The sequence below is a fragment of the Scyliorhinus torazame genome, chromosome 19 (assembly GCF_047496885.1).
Source record: "Scyliorhinus torazame isolate Kashiwa2021f chromosome 19, sScyTor2.1, whole genome shotgun sequence".
Taxonomy (NCBI): domain Eukaryota; kingdom Metazoa; phylum Chordata; class Chondrichthyes; order Carcharhiniformes; family Scyliorhinidae; genus Scyliorhinus; species Scyliorhinus torazame.
Window position 1 is genome coordinate 95,287,715 of NC_092725.1, and position 12,692 is coordinate 95,300,406.

The 12,692-nt window shown below is 49.5% G+C and overlaps 1 protein-coding gene across 2 annotated transcripts in view; it reads left to right on the forward strand.

Moving 5' to 3' along the window:
• LOC140396330 (anoctamin-4-like) overlaps nt 1-12,692 on the forward strand; it is a 286,419-nt gene that overhangs the window by 64,410 nt on the left and 209,317 nt on the right. For both annotated transcript variants that reach the window (XM_072484841.1, XM_072484842.1), the window contains exon 3: nt 3,613-3,858. In XM_072484841.1, the coding sequence (XP_072340942.1) occupies nt 3,613-3,858 (246 nt within the window). The remainder of the gene's footprint in view (nt 1-3,612; nt 3,859-12,692) is intronic.

The window sequence follows — 12,692 nt, forward strand, 5'->3', positions numbered from 1 at the left end:
CGTTCGGTGCGCACAAGCGCGGGAGTCCGCAAAAAGCGCACAAAATAGCCGCCCTCATTTAGGCTGAGGCCCTGGAGTTGCTCAATTGCTTGTACCCGTTCCACCTTGTGGGGACCTTGCCGCGCCGTTTCAGCCGCTTGGATGTGGGAATACCGACTCGTGGCGTTTTCGTGCAGGACACAGGTCTCAATGGCGGTCGCTAGGGTGAGCTGCTTTACTTTGAGGAGCTGCTGTCGTAGGGGGTCCGACTGAACACCGAAAACGATCTGGTCGCGTATCATGGAGTCAGAGGAGGGCCCGTAGCTGCAAGACTGCGCAAGGATGCTTGAGAAAGGATTGGAAAGGTTCATCCTTACCCTGCAAACGCTGTTGGAACACGTAGCGCTCAAAACTTTCATTCACCTCTACGCTGCAGTGAGTGTCAAACTTGAGGAGGACCGTCTTGAACTTTGTTTTGTCTTCATCATCCGCAAAGGTGAGAGAATTGAAAATGTGGATGGCATGGTTCCCGGCCGTGGATAGGAGGAGAGCAATCGTTCTGGTATCCGAGGCGTCCTCCCAGTCTGTGGCCTCAAGGAAGAGCTGGAAGCGCTGTTTGAATATCTTCCAGTTAGCCCCTAGGTTGCCGGCGATGCGGAGCGGCGGCGGCGGGCGGGCGCTGTCCATGTTGCAGGATGACGGAATGCTGGAGGAAGGCAGATCACTTGCAGGTAGGTCTAAGAAGTGCTAATATCCCTCAACTCCTGGTATCATGTTGTGTTGGGCGCTCTGGACCCGTGGAACACATACAGGTCACCAACACTTGAAATAGTGCAACACTATTTTATTGAATCATTAACTGTTTAACATACTCCCACTGTGGGTTAATACGATACTAGCTTTAACTAAAGACCTTTGCCTTGTCCTAACCAGTCAATGCACTCAGCACATGGTGAATGTCTGTGCTGCAGGCTGTGAGCTCTGTCTTCCTAGCTAGCTGCAGCTCGAATGAGCGGGAACTCTGATGCCCTCTGTTTTTATAGTGCGTGTGCTCTCACTGGTGATTGGCTGCGGTGTTGTGTGTGTTGATTGGTCCCACTGTGTGTCCATCAGTGTGTGTCTGCACCATGATATACTGGTGTATATTATGACAATACTCTGCACCCATCCATCTTTGTTCCTGCTCTTGAGGGGGCTTAAAACCCACCTCACAAATGTGAGGTTATCCATTTTGGTCGGAATAACAGCAAAAGGGATTATTATTTAAATGATAAATATTAAATATGCTGTTGTGCAGAGAGGCCTGGGTGTCGTAGTGCATGAGTCGCAAAATGTTGGTTTCCAGGTGCAACAGGTGATTAAGAAGGCGAATGGAGTTTTGTCCTTCATTGTTAGAGGGATGGAATTTAAGACTAGGGAGGTTATGCTGCAACTGTATAAGGTGTTAGTGAGGCCACACCTGGAGTATTGTGTTCAGATTTGGTCTCCTTACCTGAGAAAGGATGTACTGGCGTTGGAGGGTGTGCAGAGGAGATTCACTTGGTTAATCCCAGAGTTGAGGGGGTGGGATTACGAGGAGAGGTTGAGTAGACTGGGACTGTACTCGTTGGAATTTGGAAGGATGCGGGGGGGATATAAAATTATGAAGGGAATAGTTAGAATAGATGCGGGCAGGTTGTTTCCACTGGCTGGTGAAAGCAGAACTAGGCATAGCCTCAAAATAAGGGGAAGTAGGTTTAGGTCTGAGCTTAAGAGGAACTTCTTCACCCAAAGGGTTGTGAATCTATGGACTTCTCGGCCCAGTGAAGCAGTTGAGGCTCCTTCATTAAATGTTTTCAAGATAAAGATAGATAATTTTTTGAAGAATAAAGGAATAAAGGGTTATGGTGTTCGAGCGGGAAAATGGAGCTGAATCCACAAAAGATCAGCCGTGATCTCATTGAATGGCGGAGCAGGCTTGAAGGGCCAGATGGCCTATTCCTGCTCCTAGTTCTTACGTTCTTATGCCCACAGGTTTTTCATTTACATATATTGAACAGCAAATCTTGGAATATTTAAAAATGGTAATTAGCCTATTCTGTTTTGCTTTAGTATTGTTTAAAATAAATTTAGAGTACCCAATAATTTATTTCCAATTAAGGGGCAATTTAGCGTGGCCATCCACCTACCTGCACATCTTTGGGTTGTGGGGTTGAAACCCACTTAGACACGGGGAGAATGTACAAACTCTACACAGACAGTGACGCATGGCCGGGATCAAACCCGGGTCCTCAGTGCCGTCGGTGACAGTGCTAACCACTGTGCCACCGTGCCGCCCACCTTGCTTTAGTATTTTAGTGAACCAGCAAATGTGTAAAAAAAGGGGAGCTGAATCAAGCCCCTTGTATGAACAATGACAGTTTGGAAACTGTCATTAGCTGTATCACTACATGCCATCCCCCTCAGCTGATGAATCAGTACTCTTCCATGTTGAACACAACTTCAAGGAAGCACTGAGGGTGGCAGAATATACATTGAATGGGGAACTTCATTGTCCATCACATAGAATGGCTCGGCAGTACCACCACAGACCAAGCGGGCTGGGTCTTGAACGATATAGCTGCTAGACTGGGTTTGCAGCAGGTGGTGAGGGAACCAACAAGAGGGTAAACCATACTTGACCTCATTCTCACCTGCCGAAGATGTATTGGTCTTTGACAGTATTGGCAAAAAATACCACACAGTCCTTGTGGAGATAAAGTTCCCTCTTCACATTTAGGATACCTCTCATCGTGTTGTGTGGCACTACCACTGTGCTAAATGGGATAGACTTCAAACAGAACTAGCAACTCAAGACTGGGCACCCATGAGGCACTGTGGGTCATCAAAAGCAGAATTGTACTCAACCACCATTTGTAACCCAGCATATGCCCCACTCTACCATTACCACCAAGTCAGGGGAATTTTTTTCATAGAATTTGTAGTGCAGAAGAAGGCCATTTGGCCCATCAAGTCTGCATCGGCCCTTGGAAAGAGTACCCTACTTAAGCCCACTCCTCCACCCTTTCCCTGCAGCCCACTGCCACCACCTAACTTTTTGACACTAAGGGGGAATTTAGTATGGCCAATCCACCTGACCTGCACACTTTGGGCTGTGGGAAGAAAGCAGAGCACCCGGAGGAAACCGATACAGACACCGGGAGAAATTGCAATCTCCACACAGACAGTCACCCGAGGCCGGAATTGAACTCGGGACCCTGGAGCTGTGAGGCAGCAGTGCTAACCACTGTGCCACCATGCCGCCCGCAGTACGTTGCAGGACTAACAATTTGTATAGCAGTAGTGGGCGGCCTGTGGCCCGGGGGCTACATGCAGTTCATCTCGGTTCTGAGTGCGGCCCACAAGACATTTTGTTGAAATATTTGGCATGTATATAATCTTATCCATGGGATTATGTTTAGTTAACAAGCCCGATTTCAATTTTACGGCCCACTGAGATGAAGCAGGGACACTCACTAGCCTAGGTTGCCTATCACAAGGGTGTAGTGACCATAAACATGTGTAATCCACAAAAAGCGAGTCTTTGAAATGTGCGATTCCTTTCAAGTTATGTTTCAGGCCTTCCAGTGTCTCAAAACTGTTTTTCTTTTCTAGGTTTTGACTTTGCAGGTCAACTAGCCATTGGCCTCTCTGGATGGTCAGCGCCCTATCCTCAAGATGGCCCATTGCCTTCCCCTCGGCCCCAGTACACATGCAAGGACTTCAAGCTGCCTCCTTCCAAAATATTCGTCTCACAGATGGAACAATCAGCCCCTGTCTCTTGTCCAGCTTCACTCTCCATCACACCAGTGCCTTCTTACTACAGCAGCAGCCAGGAAACTCTCAGCCAAGAAACTGAAGGTAGGGTAAATAACAAGTCACTTTTCCCTTTGTTTTTTTTAACTGAAAGTGACGACGTAACATTTTGGCCAAATAAGGTTACTTACCTGTACTTGCATTTGAGCAGCACCTTCCAAACCCACGACTGCTACCATCTAGGAGGACAAGGTCAGTAGATACCTGGGAACACCACCACCACTTGGAAATTCTTCTCCAAGCCACACACCATCCTGGCTTGGAAATATATCTCCGTTCCTTCATATCATTGGGTCAAAATCCTGGAATGCCCTCCTAACAACACTGTGGGCATACTTACACCTCAGGGTCTGCAGAGGGTCAAGAAGGCGGCTCACCGCCATCTTCGCAAGGGCAATGAGGGATGGGCGGTAAATGACACCTCCCAAAAATAAATATATTAGAAATAAAATAGCTGGGAATAGTTCCTCTTCAATAGATCCTCCAATAACAACAACATTTATACAGCTCCGTTAAAATAGTAAAACACCAGAAAGCGTTTCTCAGGAGCGTTATCATACAAAATGGGGCATTATTTTTCCTTTATTCTTTCATGGAATGAGGGTGTCACTGGCAAGGCCAACATTTGTTGCCTATCCCTAATTGCTAGATCATTTGTTACAAAACCCGCTGATGTTAAATGCTCGGATACCCTAAAAACCCAGAAGGGTAACTTGGAATATCAGTCTTGATAGTCTTGAAGGTGTATATTTTCAATTTGGTATAATGTGAGGAAAGATATACAAACCAGTGAGGGACAGTCCAGTCTTGTTGTAATCAATCATAAAAGAATATTTATTAACTTAAAAGAAATACACAACAAGAAAGACGACCATACACTACAACAGTACACTGAACTACAATAATGACTATACACACACAGTATCTGATGAAATTAATCCCTGTTCCCAGCTATCTATGCTCCTGAACTTTGACAAATGTCCCTTGTCCTAAAACACCATCCCACTCAGTGTAACTAGAACAAAGAACAAAGAAAAGTACAGCACAGGAACAGGACCTTCGGCCCTCCAAGCCTGTGCCGACCATGCTGCCTGTCTAAACTAAAATCTTCTACACTTTCTGGGTCCGTATCCCTCTATTCCCATCCTATTCATGTATTTGTCAAGATGCCCCTTTAACATCACTATCGTCCCTGCTTCCACCACCTCCTCCGGCAGCGGGTTCCAGGCACCCACTACCCTCTTAAACCTATGCCCCCTAGTAATTGACCCCTCTACCTGTGGTGTTGGGTGCTCTGAGGTACAGATGAACCAACACGGTTGCAATTGGTACAACGCAGTTTTATTCCAACTAGTTATTTACACATCTGTCTTGGTACTCAGCACGTGGTGAGAGTGTGAGTGTCTTGTTAATGAGTTCCTGGCCTTGTCCTGTCTCCAGATAGACTGGCCAGCAGGTGTCGTGTTTCTTGTCTTATACTGTGTCTGCCCTTGTCTGTGATTGGCTGTCGTGTTATGTGTGCTAATTGGTCTGTTGGTCAGTCTATCATGATGTGTATGTTGTGATGTGTGTTTGAATATCATGACTCCCCTTTTTTACAACATTATGTGCCTACGTGGTTATAAATATGAATGTGTCCTTAGTGCAGCTAAAGGTATGTGTATGTGATATTTACAGCATGTACATGTGGCGTAACTATATACAAGGGGCGATGTCAGGTGTGGCATGCTAACGAGGTTGTACCATAACAAAAGAAGAAGAACGTTGAAATTTGGTCCGATCAAACGAGACCTGGAACGATAAAACAGTGACATGTTACAAAACAGTAGTTGCTAAAACTTGACGTGTGATCAGTCTCATAAGTCCAGTCTAGTAGGTGGGCGACGGATTCGGGTTGACCGCCTCAAGGGTGGGTCGAGAACCACCGGCTGAGGTGCGGGCCTGGCCACGGGCGGCGACAGAAGGGGCATGGTATATGGCAGCTCCACGAAGTCGTACATGGCGTCTGTGTATGGTTCCGTTGCGAGCGTGGAAGTAGGCGAAGGGCACGCCGATTGCGCCTACGGACGGATCCATCCGGCATGCGTACAAGGAACGAGCGGGGAGCCACGTGTCGGAGAACTTCGGCAGGTGCTGACCAGCCACCGTCTGGTAGATGAATGCGGACGTTGTCTCCAGGGGCCAGGGAGGGAAGATCAGTTGCCCTTGTGTCGTACGATCTCTTCTGGCGATCGCGCTGCAGTTGCATCCTGTGCAGTACCGGAGCATGGTCTATTGTTGGTGCCAGAATGGAAGGCACAGTGGTCCTGAGGGCGTGACCCATCAGCAGCTGTGCTGGCGAGAGACCCGTGGCTAGCGGGGCCGAGCGATAGGCCAGCAGGGCGAGGTGAAAGTCCGATCCGGCAGCAGCAGCCTTGCAGAGGAGCCGCTTGGCAATGTGAACGCCCTTCTCCGCCTTTCCATTGGACTGGGGATGCAGAGGGCTGGACGTCACGTGTGTGAAGCCATACGAGGCTGCAAAGGACGACCATTCATGGCTGGCAAAACAGGGCCCATTGTCCGACATGACAGTCATCGGAATGCCGTGGCGAGCAAAGGTGTCTTTGCAGGCCCTGATGACAGCAGACGACGTCAGATCGTATAGGCGTATGACTTCTGGGTAATTGGAGAAGTAGTCCATGATGATAACATAGTCCATGCCAAGCGCGTGAAATAGGTCGACACCCTCCTTCGCCCAGGGGGATGTCACCAGCTCATGGGGCAGAAGCGTCTCAGGAGGTTGCGCCGGCTGAAACCTTTGGCAGATTGTACAGTTGATCACCATGTTGGCAATATCGCCACTGATGCCCGGCCAGTATACCGCCTCTCGGGCCCTCCGTCTGCACCTCTTGACCCCCAAGTGGCCTTTGTGTATTTGATCGAGAACCAGCTGGCGCATACTGTGCGGAATGAAAATCCTGTCCAGCTTCAGAAGGATCCCATCAATGATGGCTAGGTCGTCTCATACATTATAGAACTGCGGGCACTGCCCTTTGAGCCATCCTCCCGTCATGTGGCGCATCACTCACTGTGAAAGGGGGTCGGCCGCTGTCTCTCGGCATATGCGGACCAGACTGGAGTCGTCAGCCGGCACATTTGCCGCTGTCAAGGCCACCTGTGCCTCGACCTGACATACGAACCCCTCCGCATCTGGCGGCGTGCTCACTGCTCTGGATAGGGCATCCGCCACGGTTAGGTCCTTCCCTGGAGTGTAGACCAGTTGGAAGTCATACCTCCTGAGTTTAAGTAGGATGCGCTGGAGGCGAGGGGTCATCTCATTCAGGTCCTTGTTTATTATGCTGACCAGGGGGCGGTGGTCAGTTTCGACCATGAACCGTGGAAGGCCATAGACATAATCGTGGAACTTGTCTAAACCGGTTAGCAAGCCCAGGCATTCTTTTTCGATTTGCGCGTAGCGCTGCTCTGTGGGGGTCATAGCCCGCGATGCATAGGCAACCGGGGCCCATGACGACGTGTCATCCCTCTGCTGGAGCACTGCTCCAATGCCGGATTGGCTGGCATCAGTTGAGATTTTGGTGGGACGAGACGTGTCGAAGAACGCCAACACTGGTGCCGTGGTGAGTTTGCGTTTGAGCTCCTCCCATTCCAGATGGTGTGTGTGTTGCCACTGGAACTCTGTAGATTTTTTGACAAGGTGTCGCAGAGTCGTTGTGTGGGAGGCAAGGTTGGGAATGACTTTCCCTAGGAAGTTGACCATGCCAAGGAATCGTAGGGCAGCCTTCTTGTCGGCCGGCTGCGGCATGGCTGTGATAGCGCTCACCTTGTCTGCATCCGGACGGACCCCTGACCGGGAGGTGTGGTCCCCCAGGAACTTCAATTCGGTCTGGCCAAAGGCGCACTTGGCTCGGTTGAGGCGCAGGCCGTTTTCCCGTATGCGGGCAAAAACACGTTGGAGACGATGTATGTGCTCCTGCGGTGTGGTGGACCAGATGATGACATCGTCCACATACGCGCACCCCTTCGATGCCTTCCATCATCTGCTCCATGATTCTGTGGAAGACCTCGGATGCCGAGATGATGCCAAATGGCATCCGGTTGTAGCAGAATCTGCCGAAAGGGGTGTTGAAGGTACATAGCTTTCGGCTGGACGGGTCCAGTTGGATTTGCCAAAATCCTTTAGAAGCATCCAGTTTCGTGAATATCTTCGCTTGGGCCATTTCACTGGTGATCTCTTCCCGTTTGGGTATGGGATAGTGTTCCCGCATAATATTGTTATTGAGGTTTTTGGGGTCTATACAGATGCGGAGCTCGCCAGAGGGCTTCTTGACACACACCATGGAGCTGACCCATGGCGTGGGCTCCGTTACCCTGGATAGGACCCTTTGGTCCTGGAGATCCTGCAGCTGCAGCTTGAGGCGGTCTTTAAGTGGCGCAGGAACCCTGCGAGGTTCGTGAACGACCGGGATGGCGTCCGGTTTGAGGCGAATTCGGTATGTGTATGGCAGTGTTCCCATGCCTTCAAATGCCTCCTGGTTGTGGGCGAGGAGCGATTGGAGCTGTGCGTTGAACTCAGCATCCGGGAAGTCAGACGTGCCGTCTAGAGAGAGAGAAAGAAATCGTTGCACAAGGTGGAGAGCCTTACATGCCTGTGCGCCCAGCAGGGAATCCTTCGATGAGCCAACTATCTCGAACAAGAGTGTGGCCGTGTGTGTTTTATGTGTCACCTGGAGCTGGCAGGATCCCATGGCCGGGATAACGTTCCCGTTGTAGTTGACCATCTTGCACCAGGATGGCTGGATTGGTGGTCTGACCTTCATGGCATAGAATGCTGACCATGCTATGAGGTTGGCGGATGCGCCAGTGTCCAGGCGGAAAGTGATCGGCGATCGGTTGACCGTCAGGGTGACACTCCATTCATCGGCCGGATTGGTGGTGTTGACCCGGTTCACATCAATGACCGCAACCCGGAAGGCGTCTTTGTCATCTGTGTCGTCGGTTTGGATGTCCTGATGTGGAGGCTGGATGGTCCGCACGTGTATGCGAGGTTGTCGGAGATGTGGAAGATCCACAGGTTGAGCCGCTCGACAGTAGGCAGTGTGGTGGCCCATCTTGCCACAGCGTGGGCATTGTCGGGTTTTTGCAGGACATTGCCCTTTTAAGTGTGCAGCTCCACAGTTGCCGCACGTCATGACGTCATGGCGTTCGTTACGCCACTGCGCATGCGCAGTTCGGTCTTGCGTCGGGCGCGCCTGCGCAGTGCGTCCCTCAATGTTGCCATTGGTTTTGGCGCGCACAAGCGCGGGAGGCCTCAAAAAGCGCGCGAAACGGCCGCCCTCGTCCGGGCCGCGGGCTGGGAGAAACTCGATTGCCTGGATGCGTTCGGCCTCGTGGGCGGCCTGGCTTGCCGACTCGATCGCTTGGGACCCCCTCCGTGCCGATTCGGTCGCCTGAAGTTGGGCATAGCGGCTGGTCGCATTTTCATGCAGGACACAGGCTTCCACTGGAGATGCTAAGGTCAGGCCTTTTATTTTTAGAAGCTGCTGGCATAGGCCACTGGAGGCAACGGCAAAAACGATTTGGTCCCGGATCATGGACTCTGAGGTGGTGCCGTAACCGCAGGACTGCGCGAATATGCGGAGGTGCGTCAGGAAGGACTGAAAGAGCACATCCTTACCTTGTAGGCACTGCTGGAAGATATACCTCTCAAAGCTTTCATTGACCTCAACGTCGAAGTGCTGGTCGAGCTTGAGGAGGACCGTGTCATATTTAGATTTGTTCTCGTCTTCCGCGAACACCAAGGAGTTGTATACATCGATGGCGTGCTGACCTGCGGTAGTGAGGAGCATGGCAATCTTCGTTTCATCCGAGGCGCCCTGTTTTTCATTGGCTCGCATGAACAGTTCGAATCGCTGCTTGAAGAGCTTCCAGTTGGTGCCCACGTTCCCAGCGACTTACAACGGCTGCGGTTTGTTGTGGGTGTCCATGGCTCAGGATGGCAGATTTGCCGGTAAGTATCGATCCACTCACTGGTATCATGTGGTATTGGGTGCTCTGAGGTACAGATGAACCAACACGGTTGCGATTGGTACAAAGCAGTTTTATTCCAACTAGTTATTTACACATCTGTCTTGGTACTCAGCACGTGGTGACTGTGTGAGTGTCTTGTTAATTACTTCCTGGCCTTGTCCTGTCTCCAGATGGACTGGCCAGCAGGTGTCGTGTTTCTTGTCTTATACTGTGTCTGCCCTTGTCTGTGATTGGCTGTCGTGTCATGTGTGCTAATTGGTCTTGTTGCTCTTTCTAGCTTGAGTCTATTTGCTCTGTTTAGGTCACCTTTGCTCATGAGTCGCCAGGTATCTTTATGATACCACCACGTGGTTCAAGTTCAGGTTATGATTAATAACATAGCACACCGCTTAGTAAGGGTTAAAACAACGGTCATTTATTATATACAACAAGCAATATTAATACCCGAAGACTACTATTTATATAACAAACCTATCACTACTGGCCAATACTTAACTTAGGAAGAGCCCACCAGGTCAGGGAAACGAATGGCTTGTCCAATCAAATCTGGCCCGCGGGATTCAAAAGGCTGCTACAGGTCGGTGGCTAGGTGTCTCTGCCGGATAGCGATCGTTGGATTCAAACTTACACTTGCCGGTGGCTGGTCTTGTGAAGGTCTCGAGCAGGCGAAGATGAGAGAGAGAGAGATCTGAACTTGGACCTTTACTTTTATAGGGCCCAGGGGCTTCCCGCCTCCCGGGGCGGCCCTTGACCCTGAGTCCCAAGTGATTGGATTCTGTCCCCAGTCTCTGGGGTCGATGTGTCCAATGGTGAGACGATTCCTCGATCGGGGGGTGGTCGCTCACCTGTCTTTGTTTCGGCCACTGCAGGCGCCGACAGGTCTGGCCCGGTATTCAATTGCTAATATGTTGCAATTGTTCCCGGGGATAGCCAATTTAACTGTGGTTGTCTGAGTTGATTTGGTGTAAACAGTCCTGAATGAAACTGCGGATACCTGGGTTGATGGGCTGTTGATAGCCCTGAGTATCGATCTGGGCTACGTTCCCAGAGCTGAAGCTGCAAACCTGTCTGCAGCTGCCTGCTTGTGTCTTCTTGGCTGCTTTTCCCAGCAATCTTTCGGTTTAGCCATTTTAAACTGGGTTTTGGCCAGATTAATCGGAACGCAGCCATTTTACATGGCTACATTCTGTTGGTCTGTCTATCATGATGTGTGTGTTGTGATGTGTGTTTGAATATCAGGACACTACCCTGGGAAAAGGTCTCTGACTATCCACCCTGTCTATGCTCCTCATAATTTTGTAGACCTCTATCAGATCGCCCCTCAACCTCCGTCGTTCCAGAGAGAACAAACCGACTTTATTCAACCTCACCTCATAGCTAATGCCCTCCATACCAGGCAACATCCGGTAAATCTCTTCTGCATCCTTTCTAAAGACTCCACATCCTTCTGGTAGTGTGGCGACGAATTGAACACTGTACTCCAAGTGTGGCCTAACTAAGGTTCTATACAGCTGCAACATGACTTGCCAATTTTTATACTCAATGCCCCGGCCAATGAAGGCAAGCATGCCGTATGCCTTCTTGACTACCTTCTCCACCTGTGTTGCCCCTTTCAGTGATCTGTGGACCTGTACACCTAGATCTCTCTGACTGTCAATACTCTTGAGGGTTCTACCGTTCACTGTATATTCCCTACCTGCATTAGACCTTCCAAAATGCATTACTTCACATTTGTCCGAATTAAAGTCCATCTGCCATCTCTCCGCCCAAGTCTCCAAACAATCTAAATCCTGTTGTATCCTCAGACAGTCCTCATCGCTATCCGCAATTCCACCAACCTTTGTGTCGTCTGCAAATTTACTAATCAGACCAGTTACATTTTCCTCCAAATCATTTACGAACAGCAAAGGTCCCAGCACTGATCCCTGCGGAACACCACTAGTTACAGCCCTCCAATCAGAAATGCACCCTTCCATTGCTACTTTCTGCCTTCTATGACCTAGCCAGTTCTGTATCCATCACCTAGCCAGTTCTGTACCCATCCAACTCACTCTGTGATACCAACTGATAGTTACTACCTCTGAGTTATCTTTAGGTTCAGGAGAGTCTTTCTTCCATTCAGTACAGCTATTCTCTGGTGTATCTAAAACAAGCAGCTTTTAGACTGGAGTTCTGTGAGAGTCCACTCCATTTGCTAGCTGTTTTCCTCTCTCGCTCTCTTCTCCTCTCCTCCTGTCTCCAATTAACCCTGTGTGGTACCCTCAATAACGACGCTTAGAGTGTAAACAGGAAAGAAGGTTTTAATAAGCTAAGAACTAGTCTGCTGCCGAAACGTGTGCTAACAGTGGTGCTGCCCACAAGGCGGTACCTTACATACGGCTCCCAGATGGGCGGTGTCCCCCAGGGTTCCAAGCCCGGTATTAAAGGGGGCATCACCTTACATGATGACAAGGGTACAGTATTACAGTAACCGTTCATCACACCCTGCTATGAATATCGTTTTTTTCCCTTTGATGTAATTCGATCTCAATAACACCTTGGACCGGCTTTCCGCATATTGCTGTACATTACATTCTAATCTCTCCCCTGTGAACTCACCTCTTCCACAGTTCTAACACCTATTTCTGTACACCATTGTTCAACCCCTCCCCCAGTCACCTAAGTAAACACGTGTTTTCCTGTTGCTGAGCTTATTCATAGAAACGTAGAAAAATGTAAAATCTCTTCAAACAGACGTCTGCATCAATTCCATTCTTCACTTTATTTTATTCAAATCTTATTTTTTTAAATCTTTGTGTTCCTCACTTCTTAAATCTTCCTTTTCTATCAAAGAATTGGCACATTTCAGAGGG